This window comes from Harpia harpyja, chromosome 5, assembly GCF_026419915.1.
Source record: "Harpia harpyja isolate bHarHar1 chromosome 5, bHarHar1 primary haplotype, whole genome shotgun sequence".
Classification (NCBI taxonomy): Eukaryota; Metazoa; Chordata; class Aves; order Accipitriformes; family Accipitridae; genus Harpia; species Harpia harpyja.
In genome coordinates this window covers 73,967,306-73,987,289 of record NC_068944.1, presented here as the reverse complement: position 1 = coordinate 73,987,289, position 19,984 = coordinate 73,967,306, and the positions used below count along the sequence as shown (strand labels likewise).

The following is a 19,984-nucleotide window of genomic DNA, read 5'->3' as shown; positions in this document are numbered from 1 at the left end:
GAAAACAGCCACGTATTTTTAGTGTTTGTCATTTCTGAGACTTCAGAACTGAAAGCCGCAATGGGTGAAGTGGCAACCGGTTGTGTGCGATTTGCAGTGGTTTGTACCTCGTCTCTGTGTTGTGTATCTCCTAACAATGAATGAGTGGGAGGGCCAGGTCAAGAATGGTTTCCACTTCAGTGCCCTGATTGTGTAGTTGGCAGTGGGCTCAATTAAAGTATAATAATCTGGTAATCTCTCTCCTGTTTCCATTCAGGCTGCTGCACACTGAATAGAGCCAGTGAAAGACTATAGCTTTTGAAAAGTAGGTGAACTCCTGCCTCTTTGTCTGAGCGGTTTGTGCCTAGTCGAGTAAAATGACAGGCAGAAGAGACAACTCTCCAAAACGTCGCTCCCATGACTTGCATCATTACTGCTGTTTGTGTTTCTATGAGGTAACACTTGCTCTTTATTTTCCTTTCTAGGCTACGGGTTGGATTTCTAGCGAGCTTCTCACCACGGAGCAAAGACAAGCTGATGTGAGAAAGGAGATATGGATATGTCCGTTACGGGAAGATGCCGTGTGGCCCATCTCCTGGTTCTGCTCACATTCATGTTCAGCGGGGAGAGAATTGAGGCACAAAGAGCAGGTACGCGCTGTTCGGCTTACTGCCTCGTGCTAAGTAGCTGCTGGGGCTTTTACGTGGCTGAGAAGCTATCGTTGCTAGGAGGAAAACAATAAAAAACCCAAGCAAGACATTTACTGCTGAAAAGACATAAAATAGACCTTAGGGATGGAGATAGCTCAGGGATCAAGGTTATGATTTACCTAGGGTCTCTTGTTCTGCTGCAGGCTTAGAAAGGTTAGCTCAGCTACCCACAGCAAGGGGAGCTGCACGCAGTTTACTCGGGATATACTTCATCTACCCCGCACTGGCATGGAGATCACTTCTTCCTGCCTTCAGTGGGTGTCAGATTAGACCTGGTGAACCTTCTGTCTGGCTGGGACTTTCCTAGTGAGCTAAACAGGGCCAGGGCACTGTTCATACCCCCTCTTAGTTCATACTAGTTGTTAGCATGGTCCCTGGCATGGCTTTTGGCTTTTGGCTTGTGCTGGTGAGCACTCTCCCCCAAATGCCACTGAATGCGCTGGAGGATCGTGCAGCTGAGGGACTGTTCCTATAGGCAGTCTTGACAAGGACACATTGTTTTTGGAGCATCGTAGGAAGAGTTATCTGGCTGTGAATGATGCTACACCTCAGGGACAGAAAATGCTTGTAGACCCATGCAGTTTATTGGTATAAAAGCCCAAGGGTGCTTTGAGATGGAAGCTTTCTGTCTCATTTTCTAGGAAAAATGCTATTCTGTAGGCTTGGGAAATTTGTAAGAAAGAAAAGGCTTTTTTAGATCTTCTCTCAGTCTAAGGAATAGCTGCTTTATGGTTTTGTTATGTGATCTATGTAAGGCTTTTTGGATGAAGTTTAAGAGGAATAAGTACTTAGTAACAAACCAAGGTGAAATCTCATCTTTTTTTCTACCTGTGAATCAGTCTAAGGAAGAATATGGTGGTACCATTTATATGTTCATTCTCTGATTACTTTAAATAATTTTGGTCTTATGGTTTTTTTGTGAACTATTTTTAATGGCAATATTGCAAAACAGTTGACTCAGTGTCTGAGTGGATGAACACAGCTCCTGGAATTATGCTTCCAGAGAGCATTCCTGTAATTACGAAAGTGAAAGTTCACTTTCTATGAATTATCTCCCATATTCCCTTAACATAAACTGGTTTTGCCTGTAAACAAAATTATTATAGCATTCTTGGAAAACAATCAATTTTGTCCAGCAGTGAACATTACTGTGCTAAAAATGCAGATTAATATTTACTAAAAGCTTTTCTGCAGCATTTCATCTCACTGCCATCAGGTCTGTAAGCAAAGCATCAGTGACTCTAAGAAAATGATTCTGAAAGACCATCTTTTTCTTCCCTGCAATACTGCCTGAACAGGCATCACTTTTTAAACCTTAAACCCCCCTTGTTTTAAGGCTCATCACCCTTGAACACAGACAGGATTCATTCTGTCTGTTCTGTTTGTTTTCGAATTGCAGTCATCTCACCTGCTGAGAGTCATTAAAATAAGCAATAGGAAGGTCTGTACCTTGTGGGTTTTATACTCAAATCTTTATATTCTCTAGTTAGTCTCACTTAATTAATATTCTTTCAGACAGAACAGATTAATACAATAATGAATTTTTTTGGGGGGGGGAAGTGGAGATTTCTTGCTTACCTTTTACTGTTACATATTCTATCCTTTATATTCTGCTAAAATCAAGCAGAACTACTCTTGAGAGTCTAGCTGATGTACACAGATGTAATATAACTTACATCCCATAATATAAAATGTTATACACCATCATCGCCACAGTCTGATTACCTTTGAAAGAGTTTTTCCAGCCAGACCATTCTTGGTCTGTGTTTAGAGACAAGCATTCCCTCACTCACAAAATGCCGTCACGGAACACGATCCCACGTGGACAGGTTGTTTCCAACGTGATCCTATGTGGATGGGTTGTTCCCAATGTGATCCCGATCCCATGTGCATAGGTTGTTCCTGTAGACACTGAAGGAACAGCAACACCTGAGATGTGTTCTGCTGCAGAATTTAACACAGCAACAGATGATGCTTGTTTTTCATCATCACCTGCAACACACCGGGTGTGTATATTCAGGCACTCTCATGGCCATCATGCAATACCATGAACACTGACCTACCTATAATGCTTTTACTTTTATCTGAAGGCAAATTCTCTTCAAACTATTTCCAGTGCAGTGGGCTGTTCTGGGATTCCTGTCCTCTCCAGGGCAGGTGCACAGCCCCAGAATGATCAAAAGCACCAGACCTAATTTATGAACCATAAGGTCAAATTTGGGTGTGGGACAAGACTTTGTGACCTTCCTGTAGGCTCAAATGCTGGAACTCAGTGAGGAAATATGGCAACAGCGTCATTGCCCCCACCTTTTGGGTAGCGTGATTCATGTTTCTGTTCACTGAGCTGGCTGTCAAGCAAGTGCTTGACTGGATGAACTGTGTATGGCACCTCCATACTCTTTGGTCTGTTTCAGGAAAAAAAATCCTAGTCCTCAGCTACCATCCACGTTGGGTGCATTTACATCAGTGCTTTAGCTCCGGTCAGGGGTGCAGCAAGGACAGATGACTTCCTAAGGGATGGCAGCCAGGAGCTGGGGGTCTCCGTGGGCTGGCAGGACAGGGTCTCACCAGCCACAGCCTGGCCCACCACCCCCAGCCAGGGAGCAGGGAAGGCTGGGGGATGGCAGCCAGGCTCAACTGACAATCCAAACTCCCAGCCGAGCTCATACTGATGAAGCAGGTCCAAGATCAAGCTAGGAACATGAGTCAGCAAGTCAGGGTCCAGATCAGGTCCAAAGACAGCATCCAGGGTCAGCCACTCTCCGGTCAAATCCACAGAGGTGAAGCAGGTCTGAGGTGAAGCCAAGAAGTCAGTCTGTGGCTCAGGCAAGGAACAGAGGTGAAAGCCTCACCTTAAAAGCAGCTTCCAGGGGAAGAAGAGACAGGTCTCCCTTGAATGCTTCCAGCAGAGCTTTCTGAGGAGCTCATCCAAGGCCAGGGAGCCATGGCAGTCAAACCCTGGAGAAGGGGTTTACACTCAGGGCCCCAACAAGGATTTAAAACTTTCACAGTGAATCTTCCAAGCATCTCCACTTACTGTGCTTTGGTTCATATCATGGAGCATTCCTGGATTGATTTCTGATGAAACTGAACTGCAAGATGCACTTCAGATGCCCATATAATGGGTCTCAGTCACTGATGGACATTTAGTTGCTGGGACCTGGCCAGAACTAGTCTGATGTGAGTGAAGAGATGCAAACCCTGCCATGGGAATGTCACTTTTTAATGTATGGAGTGCTAAACTGTCCTCGGTGGGCACACCCCGGAGTTATGTATTCTCACAAATACTCTCAGATTTTCTGACCAAGGGAGATTGGTCAGTCCAGGTCTGAGCCCAGAGGAGGTTATTAACATGGTTGTGGTGGGAACAGCGGGGGCAATCAGGGTTCTGCAGTGAAATAAGAGTCAACAGAACAGATCTGCTCTCAGTGGGTGTGAGTAGATGTGGGCTACCGGGTCAGATCCTGGTAAAGCAGCAGGATTTAAAGGCAATTGCCAACAGTTTAGCAGCCAGATAGTACATCTCCAGTTCAGTGGGACATAGAAAAGCCCTGTTACTCTGAAAGAAAGTGTCACAGGCACTGGTATGGACCAACTCTCTGTCTTGTATCATGTTATATATTCTTTGTTCTCCATGTGATCAGTCAAATTAGCTTTTCACCATTGGTTCAAACAAGCAGTTGTACTTTGTGAGATGACATGAGACAAGATCTACTGGAGAAACAATGGTCGGTCGCTGTGACCATAGACAAATTGACTTTGTAGAGCAGCTTTCCATCTTGAAACTCATAATTTGTTAGGGAGTATGGTCTATAAGAGTGAACTAAATAAATATATGTATATATATACATTTTGTCGAGTTGGGGCATTATGTTGATAAATCTTTGGCATCTGTGGGACAGTAATGAATGTCCTGCCTCCTTGCTTGCATATATTCAGAAACAGATAGAAAACATCTCCTGGGAGATCTACTTTCTTGGCAAGCGGCTGACAAATATATGGCCATTCTGGCTTCATAGGGCAAGCAAGCTGCAATTAAAATACATTTGCCTTTTGGATTACACAGGCCTCAGATTACAAATATCATGTCTGGAGGCAAAAAGGTGGTTGTAGGGATAAGTGAACTTTTCCCATACAAAGCAACTGCCCTTTGTTGTCAAGGAAGCCATCCCAGTATTCAGTGAGTCATCCTTTAGTCACTAGTCAGTGGCAGAGAGCCTCAAAATCAAAATAATCTAGTTATAAACTTGCTTCACCAACATATCATGCTGAGCAAAAGAACTGCTTCTAGCTAAGCATAAATAAATCATAATATTAATGCAAGAGGGAACATGAAGGCTTCACTACTCACGGTCAGGATTGGTATCGGCAAGGTCAGGACAGGTGTCTTGATCTGCCAGGGTCATTTCAGAGCATTGCCTGAGCAAAAGCTCTGCAATGAAGTTTAAGAAAAATAGCTCCATATGCATGGAGATGGCATACGTGAAAGTTTGAGCAGAGGCAGTTGGTGCAGGAAGAGAAAGGGTTTGCATTTCAAAGCGAAGTGCATGCTGATCTGTAGGATGTCCTGAAACAAATGAGGTGAATCACAAGGAAGAAAGGCTGAGAATCTGCAATTTCTCTGCAGGATAGGGAGAGGGTTTGCTACCTCCTCCAAACTGCTCACTAGGAAGCCATGCCTCCGGAATATTTGGTATGTCTGGTACTCTTCTTTCATCTTCCCTTAGCGATATTTTCTGTGACTCTTGCAGGTTGCAAGAACGTTCACTATGACCTTGTCTTCATCTTGGATGCCTCCTCCAGTGTCGGAAAAGAAGATTTTGAGAAAGTTCGGCAGTGGGTGTCTAATTTGGTGGAAACTTTTGAGATCGGCCCAGACAAAACCCGTGTAGGAGTGGTGCGATACAGTGATCGTCCAACCACAGAGTTTGACTTGGGAAAGTACAAAACCCGTGAGGAAATCAAAGAGGCTGCACGAAAAATTAAGTATTATGGGGGTAATACAAACACTGGAGATGCTCTCAGGTACATCAACACCTACAGTTTTTCCAAAGAAGCTGGTGGGAGGCTTAGTGATCGAACTGTTAAAAAAGTGGCTATCCTTTTGACTGATGGAAGGAGCCAGGATTACGTCTTGGATGCAGCCGCTGCAGCCCATCAGGCTGGGATTAGGATCTTTGCTGTGGGTGTTGGCGAAGCCTTGAAAGAGGAACTCGATGAGATTGCTTCAGAACCCAAGTCTGCTCATGTGTTTCATGTCTCTGATTACAATGCCATCGATAAAATTCGGGGGAAGCTGAGAAGACGTCTCTGTGAAAGTAAGTAGAGCTCCCATTTCTTCCACACAATTAGAATTATAATAGGTTCAGGTAGCATATAGGTATGAAAAGCTGTGATTGCTTTCTTTCATGCTTATAATTCTATGCTGATAATTCTTTATTTTAGTGTCTTCCACTCTGGTCCAGTCTGTAAGAAGTCATTTTACTACCTGGAGTGTGATGGAGTGATTACTTCTGGGTTCTTCTGCCCAAGTCAGTATTAACTATAGGTCAGCGTCTAGTGGTCAACTAGAGAGCAAAATGTGAATTCCCTTTTGGTTCTGATGTAGTTAAATTACTTTATAGTATTTTGGACTACTGAATATGAAGGGTGACATCTTATTTATACCCAGATTTTGGTTTATTTTGTATAGGAACTGGGTTTTTTCCCCCTTATTTTCTGGCATTGTACTGTGAAAAGAGTGCTCTGGATGCTTCTGAGAATGATCCTTTAGGAAGCAAAAGGATACTTCTTTTGCTTTGCTGCCTTTCATCATCCCAACTCTACTGACAACTGGTGTTCACTAGTGCTCTGGCTATCAACCACATAAACCTTGGTGATGTTTTGAATTACTTCAGTGTGACAGTCACACTGAATAAATGAACTTTGAATTTCCAGCCCCTTGGTGAAGAGTACTGTGATGGCATTACAGCTGGTATTTCCCAGCACTTTAATGGGAACAGCAGTCACATAGCCCTTTCTCCTTCCACCACTGATAGATCCCTCTCTCGTTCTTAGTGACTACATAAAAGCTACCTGTTTTTGCTGCTTTTTGCAGTGTGTGTTATGATTACTGTGAGTTCTTTGGGTCAAAATCATAAGACACCATTCTGGTTCCTAGGTCTGAACTTGAAAGACAACAGCTGACTCCCTGTGTGATGCTGTAACACATTGTAGTGTTAAAATAACCAGGTCTGTAGGCTGGCAGGTTGTGTGGCTGTCAGGTGACAATAAGTTGCCTGAAGAAAAGCAGGCCTTCTAGCTGGTGTTGTGAAGCTCTTTTATTGCTCTTTGTGACCTCCATCTGCAAGGAAAAAAAGTGTTAACATAATACTTTCGGCTTGTGTATGATTCTTAAAGAATGACTAGCACAAGCAGGCATAAACCAGTTGACATTGCCCAGCGATATCAAAGTGTGAATGCTTTTCTGCAGCCTGAATAAAAATGGGTACGGATAGTGTAATCAGAATAAAAGTGGAAGTCATGGTGCATATTGACTGTAAGCTCTGCAGACTGAAGGAGCTTGGTCTTTTTCCCTGAAAATTTTATGTAATCATACACACAACTGGGGTGTAATAAAGAAGGGTAAACCCTTCGTGTAGGCACACTCAACCAACTCAAACAACTTCCTACTGCAGCTGCTGAACTCCCAAAATGTGATTTTCCTTTCAAATTCTATCACTTTCCTTTTCTAAAGCAAGTGTTTTCAGTACTTTGTACCTGGGTCGGTGTTTATCACCTTCTCAAAAAATCATTTATCCATCTGTCAGAGTATAATGCCATTTGTCTGTGGCTTTCTGAGCCCATAGTATGTCCACACGTGTGTGCATATCACTTCTCATTAGATTGCAAAGGATCACTGGCAGCATCCTTCATCCTGAGTGTGATAGCAGTCACTCTCCAAGGTGTTTGCTTCCACCTGCACTAGCGGGTTTGGTGCGGAGACATAAAGCCTCTAAAAGGGTAGGTGAAAGGGAAAGATTTAGTTTTATGAGATACAGGGAACTTTTAAAGGGAAAATGTGCTTGTGGGGGGTTAACCTTGGCTGGAGGCCAGGTGCCCACCAAGCTGCTGTATCACTCCCCTCCTCAACTGAACGGAGGAGAGAAAATATGATGAAAGGCTCGTGAGTCGAGATAAGGACAGGGTGATCACTCAGCAATTGCCGTCACAGGCAAAACAAATTCAGCTTAGGGAAATTAATTTATTACTAAGCGAATCAGAGTAGGATAATGAGAAACAAAAACAAATCTTAAAACACCTTCCCCCCACCCCTCCCTTCTTCCTGGCTCAGTTTCACTCCCAGTTTCTCTACCTCCTCCCCACCAGCGGTGCATGGGGACAGGGAATGGGGGTTGTGGTCAGTTCATCACACATTGTTTCTGCTAATCCTTCCTCCTCACACTCTTCCCCTGCTCCACTGTGGGGTCCCTCCCACGGGAGACAGTCCTCTACAAACTTCTCCAGCGTGGGTCCCTCCCATGGGCTGCAGTCCTTCAGGCACAGACTGCTCCAGCGTGGGTCCCCCGTGGGGTCCCAAGTCCTGCCAGAAAACCTGCTCCAGCGTGGGCTCCTCCCTCCATGGGGCCACAGGTCCTGCCAGGAGCCTGCTCCAGCGCGGGCTTCCCACGGGGTCACAGCGTCCTTCGGGCATCCCCCTGCTCTGGCGTGGGGTCCTCCTCAGGCTGCAGGTGGAGATCTGCTCCTCCGTGGACCTCCCTGGGCTGCAGGGGGACAGCCTGCCTCACCATGGTCTTCCCCACGGGCTGCAGGGGAATCTCTGCTCCGGCGCCTGGAGCACCTCCTCCCCTCCTTCTGCACTGACCTGGGGGTCTGCAGGGCTGTTTCTGTCACATATTCTCACTCCTGTCTTTGGCTGCAGTTTATTGTGCAGTTTTTTTCCCCTTCTTAAATCTGTTTTCCCAGAGGCGCTACCACTGTCGCTGATGGGCTCAGCTTTGGCCAGCGGCGGGTCCATCTTGGAGCCGGCTGGCATTGGCTCTGTCGGACATAGGGGAAGCTTCTAGCAGCTTCTTACAGAAGCCACCCCTGTAGCGCCCCCCGCTACCGAAACCTTGCCACGCAAACCCAATACAAGACTGCTAAATGGATTGGTTTCAGTGTAAGGACAAAGGGAATCAGACAACCATCAATGAACATTATTAATGAGGAGGGCAGCAGAGAGGAGGGAATTAGCTGAACAAACAGTGAGTGGGTGATGTGCACGTACTGAGGATCAGTGAGGCAGAGGTGTAAGGACATGAGCAGTGAGAAGGGGAATTGAGTATCCAGGTACACGGGACACAGCGCATGCAGGTGGATTTTAATAGGCATGATGTTTAGATCATATCTAAAGAAACAAGAAATTGTTGCTGTCACTGCAGCTGGCCACTGAAATAGAGGATAAGACAGTGAGAGCATCAGCAGCAGAAATATTAATGTAGAGATGGGGTAACTTTTTTGTTACTTGGATATGTGAGGTGGAACTGTTTTGGGGGGTGAGAGAGGGCTGGTGGAGAACAGAACCAAGTGATTTCTTGTGCGTGTGCCACTTTTAAATTTCATGTTAACACAGTAGGAACAGGAAAGGAGTTCACTGTAAGGGCTATGCCTTGTACGTATTTAGAAGGTAAAACTTTTAATAGCTGTTCTAGTTAACTTTCTGTGGTTTTAATGACAGCACTGCATAAAACAGGAACATACAAACCGCCGGGTGGGTGGAAGACGTGACAAGGGCACATGCCAAGCTGCTGTTTAGTTGGTGCACATTCTAAGACAAAAGCATATATTGCCACAGCCAAGCTAGGGTTTTAATAGACATAATCCTTTGTGACCTCCCGGGAGACGCATGAATCAAAGAGTAGAATGGTAGGAAGTTTTTTGTTGTATTGACCGGTGATGAGTCTTCCAGTCCTCGTACTGCTGTTACTACCGGAATGTGAAGAGTCGTGAGAGTTGCAAATACTGGATTTCATGCTAGCAGCTGTTCAGAATCACTTATCTCAGGTCTCACTGGATGTCTGTCCTAGACTCAGTCATTCCATCTTGCTATATTTGACTGAATTTATTGGTAAGAACATGTCATTGAGCGCATTAATAGTATTTTAGCTCTCATTTGATCTTGTGGAAGTAAGCATAGCAGAATCAAAAAATAACATGTCTGCTCAGTGAGACATTGTGGAGTGGGAGATATTTTTGCCAAACATCTCCATTACATTCTGGACTATAGTTAGCAGGCAAAAATGGGTGATGCTTTCACAGGAAAGCAGGGGAGATACATTCTGCTAAAAATTCCAGAGATGCTACATGCTACCTAAATAGGGTTTCTGCTTATATGTTGTAGAGATAACAACAGGCAGCTATGGAAAGCGACTTACCGATTTATTTTTCTTCCCTTGTACGTTGGAAAAAGCAATGTCTTAAACATTGCCTCCAGGTGAGGAGGAAATTCAGCCTTGCAGCAGCTGTGGCCCAATTTCTCCTTTTTGCTGACGGAGCAAAGGTATGAATCCAACAGTCATCCAAATAACAGAGTTTTAGAAATGTCTGTGGCAGAAAATGGTGTTACTTCTACTCTTTGATACAGCTGAGAAAAGGAGTCTCTTCCAAACCTGCAGCTTCATACAGACCGCTGGGGACCTTAATAAGGGACTCTAAAGATAGAAGTATAAGAAAATGAGATCAATTAAACCTTTTGCACTTGCCTTTCTTATCTCTAGTTTCTTTCTTTAATAGTTACATACAAATAGTAGCATCATAAAGCACGGACAATCACTTTACATAAAGCAATGAATCTCTTGACTGCCAACAATGTCTGGTCTGAAATCACAGAATCTAGCTGAATGATGACATCTCCCCTAGCTCGAAATAGTTTTTCTTGCATTTCAGACAAGAAATCTCTGTGAACAATGTTTGATGTACAGTGAAACTAATTGTAAAGGCAGAGAGAAGATTAGAGTCATGACAAATAAAAGTAAGTCCCAGACATTAGAAAGAAACATTGAGACAATCAGGAAAAGTATGGGTCTCAGTGGTAGGAGAAATTACATCTTATGAAAAAGTAATGTGCCGTTTAGAGAACAAAAAGAGGAAAAATATGGTGACTATGGGAGCCATTTCTAAATAGCGTAGGAATGAAAGAGAAATACAGAAATAGGAACAGGCAAAAAGCTGGAATGTATTGTCATGTGCTGAAAGTTATTAGTAGCTTGTTTTTCAACACCGCCTGCAGCCCTTATTGATTTTGCAGGAGCTGTGGGTGCTCAGCACTTTCAAAATTAGGCTGTGGAGCCCAATACTTATCCAGCTGCAATCAGAATGAGGCTTTCTGTCTGCTACGGTGCAGTCCAAATGACGGGGTGAAAGAGGGGACTCATCCTTGGGGCAGCACTGTCTATGTCGGTCTTTGCTTTCTGACGGACTGATAAGGAACGCTCAGTAGAAAGAAGAACCTCTGAAGCTGGGCAGATGCTCAGCAGGAGACTAGGGCAAGGCACACAAAAACCTCTGAGGTTTCAGGTTTAGTTACAGGCTTTGCTGTCCAAGAAAAACAGACAGATGAGGAGAAGACCCTTGCCATGTGTCCTTCAGAAAGCTAAAATGTTTTAAACCTCAGCAGCTCTTGTGCAGTCAGGGCTTTCTTCCCCCCTCCTTAACAGCCCCTAAACTGACCTCAAACTGAAAGGACACCACTTACTTAATGTTCTAGGCCTGCCTTTTTTTTTTTCCTTTTTACTCTTTATGTGGCTATTCCCATAAAAATCTAATGGTATCTTTCAGCACAGGCTATAAATGGAGCTAGACCATCACCTGCACTGGTTAGGTGCACCTGTAAATTAAAGATTTCCTCTGTTCTCCCTCGATTTGGGGATGTACTTCCATTTAGGATAGGGAAAGCCAAGCCTGGAAAAGTGCTATGGAGATTTAGTCCCAGTTCTGCCGATGGAGTGGGTAGAATTTACTGCAAATTATAGAGAGGTGTGAATGTTTGTCAGAGCATGCAAAACCCCATGCAATGCATTAAAGGTCCCATCATAGCATATTATACTTTTCCTGAAACACAGTGGGTTTCCTGAACCCCCCCAATTTCTCATGAAACTAATGTTTCTGTAAACCCCCTATACCAATGGTGAGCTTGGTCTCTCAGGGCTGTTTGGTTGTTTTTTTTTTTTTTCTCCTGGCCTCATATATTCAAGCCTCAAAGTCTTGTGATGAATAACAACTCCAATGAGAGCTGCAGATCCTAATGCTCCAGGTAACAAAGGAGCTTGGAGGTACCACGGGGAGTGCTGGGTCTCACGGGAGGGACGCAGCCCTTGCTGGTCACAGGCTGCCTGTGCGTGATACTTGGGCAAAAGTTTAGCACAAAAACTCTGGCCTGGGTAAATGGCTACTTTCTCATCAAACAACTTCACTGGAAAACTTGTGAACTTCGCAGTATTGAATCAAGGTCTTTGCATCACCTGGAAGTTAAACTGATTTTGGAAACAATTTCACAGGCAGAAGTGAACTGTAAGAACAAAACCGTGCTCAGAGCTAGATAAGCTGTCACGTCAACACCTGAAACACAAGGGGCAGGACCACCTATTTTTAAGATCTAGGATGAAACCATTGATTCCAGTTCTGTGTCTTGCTGGGCTGTCTTTAGAAGCCCGTGTTGTTTATCCCAGTGCTCAGGACAGAAGCAGAGCTTGTAATTTAAATTTCTAAGGGCTTATTTTGAAGCTGTAGGTAGATCTCTGATACATGTAAACCTCACGTGGACTCTCTGCAAAAGAGATCTTCATGTTATTACTGGAGTTCAAACTCAAATGACATAATCATTTCCTTCGTCATCCTCTGGTAATATAAAGTGGTGCATCCTTTCTTCTGTGGAAGTTTGTAAAGGTTATCAGCCCTTTCTGCCACTGAATTTCAACTTCTCATTTTGTTTTCAAATGAACTGAGCCAACAGGCAAAATTGAATTGTAATGTGCCGATCTGCTGAGAATATTTTTTTCCCCAGTGGTAGAGCTGCAGCATGGTTTAGCTGGTGGGCTATTTTTGTTAGTAAATTGTAGGGTTAGTGTTTCAATCCCATCAAGTTCCCTACAAGTTACACGCAAATACCAAATTCCTTTTCAAATCAGTAATCCTGTTTATAATGTGAAACAAAAGCAGTGGGAGCATTTCGAACACCTAGGAGAACTGCTTTTTTATAAAGTACTAATTAGGTTCTTTAAAATGCAAATAAGAGATTGTAACAAGCTCTGCTATATTAATGTAGTTACAAATGATGGAGAAAAGTTCAGAGTTCTGCATAAAACGCCTTTCGGCATGCTCTCCATTTTGGGAACTGTGAGTACTACTGCTAATGCTGGCCAGAAGTAGGGAGGGTATCTTTCAGGGAAGGTAGCTTAGTTGGATGCTGTGCTTTTTGTCACTTGCTGTCCTAAACCGTTCAATAGCAGCCTTGTGTGATGTCAGGTTTCAAAACTCCGTTCATTTCCTTACAGCTTAATAGTCAACATTTAGTGTCACTTTGGCTATAACTTGATCTGTACTCCAGGAAATTAAGAAATTTATATATAAAATACATATATATGTGTGTATGTGTATAAGACATATTTACTTCTATATATGTATTTTTATATATATATATAAACTCTGGAAAATAAAGCTGTGTCCCTTCAGCCTGAAGCATCAGTCTTCTTTTTACAGCGAGGTAGATAAAAAGCCATAACATGTTAAAGCCCTAGTGAAGATGAAATACAGGACATTTTTACTGCAGTGTAACTACACACGATCAACCCAATCCACCACCTCTGGGCAAGACTTCGTTTAGCTACACTGCAGTAGAAATCACTATGCTTTGTTCCTCCAGGGTTTTATAGCAAGATGGATAGCATATATTAGTTATCTACTATAAAAACCTCTCCGTTTTGGCAGTGAAGACATAACATCTCTGTGAGAGGCTGCAATACTAATATGACACAAGTAGGATGGTGCAGCAGAATTTTAGGCGCTAGTGCTAACGCTTTCTGGCAAACAACTCTAATAGCTTGAGGATGTTTCTGAGTTTAAAACAGATGTTGGATCAGAACTGAGATCCATAAATTGAATTAAAAATATTGTATCTTTAAATTCAAGTATCTTCACTGGGATTCATATTATCTAACTGCAGTGGCCTGAAAGTTATTTGTCTAGACTCTTTTGATAGTCAGTGGAAAGGAATAGACACCTCCAGAGAGTGATTCATCCTTTTCGAAGAAGACTGTTCAAGACAGGTGGCATGATTCAACCTCTGAGTGCCTATCTCTTTTCATTAACTTTTGAGAGAGCTTAGATAACTTGCTCGCACCGGATTCCTCACTTTGACAGCCAAAAGCAAAAGAGCTGAATCTTTCCTCGCCGCGTTCTGGGAATGCAAGAATATTTGGTTCCTTACGCCAGTAAATCAGTCTGTTGGGATTTACATTATTGATGCATATATAGGCCAGTGTGGTTGCAAGCTGAGGTGCGTGTGTTACATTTCTCATCTAGCTACCTGACGCTGCGGTATTTGTGCAAATGCAGGAGACGATGCTAGTTTAGAGAGCTATTCTCAAGTATTGCCATATGTTTTGGGTCAAACATTGTAGTGCTAAATTTCCTTCATCCCTAAGGGACTACTCCTGTGAGAAGAATGGTTTTCTCTCTCTTATCTTGGTCGTCTTCCTAAATGTTGTGATAAATTGGCCCTTGAAGTAAAGTGCATTGTGATACTACCTGCTGCAGTCTGTTGACTCATTATAGCAAGGAGATAATGCTTTAAAAAACAACTAATGGCAGAAATACAATTAAGGGTAACAGAGAAGGAGACAGCTTTTTTAATTAATGTTGTTGAAAGACACCTTTGCTGCAAATAGCCTTTTTTTTTGTTGTTGTTGTTAATTGAAGCATGAAGGTTGCATCCTGAGACAGGCCTGCAAAGCCACTCTTGCTTAATGATCTTTGCGGTTTTCACTGTAACAAAGTCAGACACCAAAACAAACTGTACTCCGATAGAATTAAGATGGGAAGGATGCCAGCTCAGACCAGCTCGCATGTTAACCAAGTCATTGTTACTGGTGGGTACTGACTGTCCTCCCATACAGACAAGCTGAGAATTTGCTTGTAGGACCTGGTGAAAAAGCTCAGTGGAAGAACTGCTGGTGCATCCTGTAGGTTTGGGGCTATGAATGGGACTGGAAAGCTGGCAAATGACTTGGAACCAGCGGAGTTCCTAAGTATGGGTTTAGGTAATTAAAGAACCTTTATTCAAGTTTTTTGACGAATTCATTGAGAGTGCCATTTGTAGAAGTGTCTATGTGAACTGGTGGCTCTGCAGTAGTCTCTGCTGGAAGACATCATGGCTTGATGTGAATATTTTGACTCTTGTATATAAGCATGACGTATATAATAAGGATCATGATAGAGAGGGATGTGCTCAGGGCTAAGAATCGCAGGGGACTGAGGTGATCCAGACCAGCCTTTGAGTCTCAGATTCCTGAAACCCTGAAATCTCAATGCTTTCTGGGGCAACAAACTGCACAGCTCCAGCAGAGGTAAAAGAGGTCTGCTTGGGACTTTGGAAAGGTCTAGACTAAGAACCTTGGATATCCATTTTTTTCAATTCCTGACACTATATTTCCTATATATTTCAGCAGTGCCCAGCCCCAAGGGTCTTGTTAAGAGTGCAAACACTGAGCATAATGCTCCCGCCCTAGTCCAGCTTATCGACAACCTGCAATCATGATTCCTCGTCTAGAGAAATGACCCGTCCTTCTACACTTGTGGCCCTATTAATTCAGAGCTCGCTGCTTTAATGAAAAGGGTAACAGAGTATAAAGCCAGAAGGAAGTCATCATTATCTTAGCTGTAACGCATAGGCCATGAGACTTAGTTGAACTGTGAGTATATAACATCTCATGAAAAAAGGCAAACTGTCCTAGAAAATTTACTGTGTTAGTTACAAATCAATATATTTAGGGAGGTATCTGCTAAATATTCCTCCAAGCTATCAGAGCTCTGTGATGGAATAGTGAGTCACGCATGTTGATTTCTAACAAACACAGCTGTTTAAGGACTAGTGTAAAATCTGCAGAGCTACAAATCTTTCAAAAACTAAACATCATTTCTACTAGCTGTTCTTATTTCTATTAGCAAGCATAGCAACTGATGCTTGTCTTGTTTACCTATACGATAAACTATTCTTCAACTCTGTAGTGGCCTTGATAATATCCTGAAGAATTAATTTCCTTGGGCTAATATTATATTTATAATGTATTTATATACCAACTGAATATTTACATGCTCACAGCTTTATGTGCTGTGAGACACTGTGGTTTCATACAATGTAAGATGGTACACAGGAATCTCTTTAATTTATGGCTGGTTCAGAATCAAGGATTTTTATCATCTATAATTAGCAGTTTATCCCAGTGGGTGGGATTTTTTTTTTCATTGTAAATCCTTTTGCATATTATTATTTAGTTAAAAATACTGTCCTGGGTTCTTGCTGACAGCACAAGAATACAGCATAGGACTGCTAAACAAATGAAATTAGTGGATGGGCACCACATTCAGCTCTACAAACTATTTTTGAGTTGATTGCATCTTTCAAGTAATTTGGCTTTGGAGGTGGATATATTTATTTGTTTTAGAGCAGGGGGCCTGTAATAAAGAAAAGTCTCAGCTTTTTTCTTTGATTTTCATGGGTGCATGCCTTGATCATAAAATGTTCCGCCCTGCTAAAATTTCCAAACCCATCTCTTGGTCTCACAGGGACAAGAAAGTTTTTCCTTGTTCAGATCTACTGCGGGTTGTTTCCTTTTTTTTAGTTCTTTTAAAATTAATGGTCTTAGTTTAGAGTATAACTAAAGCAGTAAGTTTTATTTTGGGACTCTCATCTGGAACATGGAGTCATTTCACTCATCTGTGTTTATGCTCAGTAATATCTCACTGCTAATTATTTTCCATGAACTAGTAGTGTAGCAAGATAATAATTGTTTAATTAACCAAACATCTGAGAAAGTATTAGACTCTGATTTGCCACAACTTTGTACAGCTATTTACATAAATTCTGAGTTCTTTCTAGTGAGTCCAATGGTTTTCTTAAACTCACACAACAGGGCAGCAAAAGACCTCAAAAAAGAACCTTAGTTGACCTGATTTACACATGGTGCAGTTCCCTTCCTTATGGGAGACTATGAAGATTTTCCATGAGAAGTTTGGTGCTCCCAAGCATAAAGAGGATGTGTGTTGGGGCTTAGAGATCCTGGTGTCAGATCCAACCTCTTCAGTCCTAAAATAACCCTTGTCCTACTAGCAGGGAAGATATATGAACCAAATGTAGAAATTCTTAGGAGATTGTTCCTCACTCCAGGCTATATGTGGAGTTATTATGGGGTGGGGGGGCTCATCTTCCTAGTGTGCTCACCACAGTCCAACACTCAAGATGGACCTGGCCTGGCTCTGTAGGTTTCTGGATGGTGTTTCTGTTCATGTCTCTTCTACTGCTGATTGACAGGCGTCACCAGTGTTGTGCCAGGACGATGCTATGTTGGCGCAGTTCAGGAGTGGTGCAGGAGCACTTGAGGCTGCAATTGTGTGATGCTGGCCCTTTCATCTTCTGTTCTTTTCTTTTTTCTTCTCAATAATTGTCTTCCCTTCACCACAAAACGTACAGGAGAAAAACAACTTTTCAGGAAAAGTGTTTTCTACCCGTAACTCTGTGGTGTGGTGGAACGAGGAGAAATGCCAAGAAGAGCAGATAAATTTATGCCAATAAATTCATAGTCACAGAGGTTGGTTTGTCTGTGGTTTTTCTCCCCCCACCCACACTTCATTATAGCATAAGCTTCCAAGTAACCTGCTGTCACCAGAAAGCAATGGGACTGAGGGCACCAAGGGTGCTCCCCCCTTCATCTGCTTTGCCCAGGGAGCCAGTGCCTGTGATTGGAGGTTTCAAACTGAGCAGGAGATGAGGTATTGATTGAGTCACTAAGTGGAAGGTGCTGGCTGGTCATCTGCTTGTGGATATTAGCCCTTCCTGGTGGTCACTAATGGGGGACTCCACATCTCCCATGGACTTGAGCATCCTCCACAAATCCTACCTTGAAATTAGCCTCTTTTGGAGTACAGGCTCTATCCAGCATCCTTTCTTTTCTCTTCTTCTGCACCCAGTTCTTTTTATAGCATCCACTATTTTTTTAATATATATATATACTTATATATATATTTAGCTGGAAGTGAATCAAATGATTTTCTTTCAGTAAAAGCAAATAAAATCTGGGGAATGGAAACCACAGGGGTGGCTAAACATGCTATTCATGCTGGGTGGATCTGTGCTCCCATGGAGGGAGAGAAGTGTCCTAATTTCAGAACAGTACAGACTGAGTTTTCATTAAATCAGTAGATGTTTAATTATATAATTTTACATGGGAAAGTGGAGAATGTAGGCATGTATCTGCAATGTATCTATAATTGTCTAGTTATTTCTGTATTTTTTGTTGGGTTTTTGGTGTTGGTTTTTTTGACACGTTGTGGATGATTTCCCTAGGGTTGGTAGGACCTATGAAAAAAGCAGCTGAAGTCAGTAAAGAGAAACCAGTGTCTGGGTGTTTTCCTGCTCTTAGGTGGAGCTTTTCATGTCACTTTCTGTCTGAAACATCAGGCTGGGTGATAAGTTTGATTCTCCCTACACTTTTGGGTTTGTAGCTGAGGAGGAACTGTGATAGCGTGAAGAAGTGTTTAATGTTAACTTTCACAAAGGAAAACGTAACACAGTACTTACTGCCCTATGATTCTGCCTAGCAGCATTTAACCTTCCCTGCTGGATACACTCATTCTGCTATGGCAGCTCTTTTCAATGAAGGGGAAGCATAAAGAGATGAAATCCAACTGTGGGAGGTGGATACTCTCTTAGTTAAAACGGGCCAGCTCATGAAGTGATTCTAGTAAGGTACACCACGGCAATGTTAATTCAAAAGCAATTACATTTAGCAGTTTATCTACATGTACAAGGTAGTTAATGCAAATAATAGATTGGATCTACACGTGCAGCTTTATGTTTGTCTGGACAGATAATTTGTGATGAAAACTTGGGCTTGCTCAGTATTTGTGCAAGATGTGAAGAGAGTCATGGTGCTGTGGACACGGTACCGGCACTGGCTCCAGTATAGACTAATTGAAATACTGTCCTGTCCTTAGCTGTTGCTTGCCCAGCCCTCCCTTCAAATCAGAAGTGGAGGTGTGCCCATAGTCTAGTCTTTTGCCTCTGTTTTCTATGTATAGGTCCAAATTCATTCTTTCTCAGTAGTTACAGCAGTTGTGAATCTGCCTCATGATTCAAGACTTGTTTCTGACCAGGGATGAATCTGGCCTTTCATCAGAAGAACTTCACTGCCAGAGATAATACTGCCATTCTCTCTTTATGCGCTCAATGTTTGCTAAAGGATTGTATGGTCTCTCTGGAGCCTCTTACCTTTATTATATTTGGAGAAACATGATCTCAGTAACATATTCTGATTAAAAGAATGGACATTGTGGGTTTTTTAATTACCTTAGTCTAAGGAAACAGTTTAAAATATACTTCCCTTAGAACAAGACTTCCAGACTGTTTAGTGTATCACTCTTTGCTTTGGGCTGAGTCTGAATCTTACCTTTAAATTACTCATTTATTTGGAGTTGTAAATGACCTTGCGCTGACTTAGAAAATTCATGCTACATTAAACACTGGTATTGTTAATGATCAAAATTCCCAAACCACCTGTGGAATAATATATTAGGAGATAAGCCCATCAATGCCCATCATGTCTTTGGAGAACTATGGAAACAGGAAAACAGTGGGCCCATCAGTGATGTTAACACTTGTTGCACTTATGGGAATTGTTGAGTAGACCATAACCTCTGCACTACGAACCAGACTATAAACACTTTGAAAAACAGTATGGCACACTGATTGTCTGAATCCCTTCAGCAAGACAAAAGTGGAAACTAAAGGTTGCATCTCAAGGGGCATGTAAGATTCATTTTTTCCTAACTCTGAGGATAATTAATCACTGGAACAAGATCACCAAGGGTGATGCTAGAGTGTGTTCCTCTGGCTTCTTTAAAATGCAGGCTGATGCCTTTGTAAGAGATGTGGTCTTGTTCAGCTCAGCCTCAAACTGCTGGCTTTAGCAGCATTTTCTCCTGAGAAAGGAGAGATTCATTTCCAAATGAGCAGATATTGCTGTGGGACATGAGATGTCTGA

General features: G+C 42.6%; 1 protein-coding gene across 2 annotated transcripts in view; it reads left to right on the top strand.

The window, feature by feature from the left end:
* Positions 1-19,984, top strand: part of COL22A1 (collagen type XXII alpha 1 chain) — a 235,023-nt gene that overhangs the window by 28,628 nt on the left and 186,411 nt on the right. For both annotated transcript variants that reach the window (XR_008235346.1, XM_052788276.1), the window contains exons 2-3: positions 465-629; positions 5,441-6,007. Coding sequence is in view for 1 of the 2 variants with exons in the window: in XM_052788276.1 (XP_052644236.1) it covers positions 533-629; positions 5,441-6,007 (664 nt within the window). In the remaining variant the exon portion in view is untranslated. The remainder of the gene's footprint in view (positions 1-464; positions 630-5,440; positions 6,008-19,984) is intronic.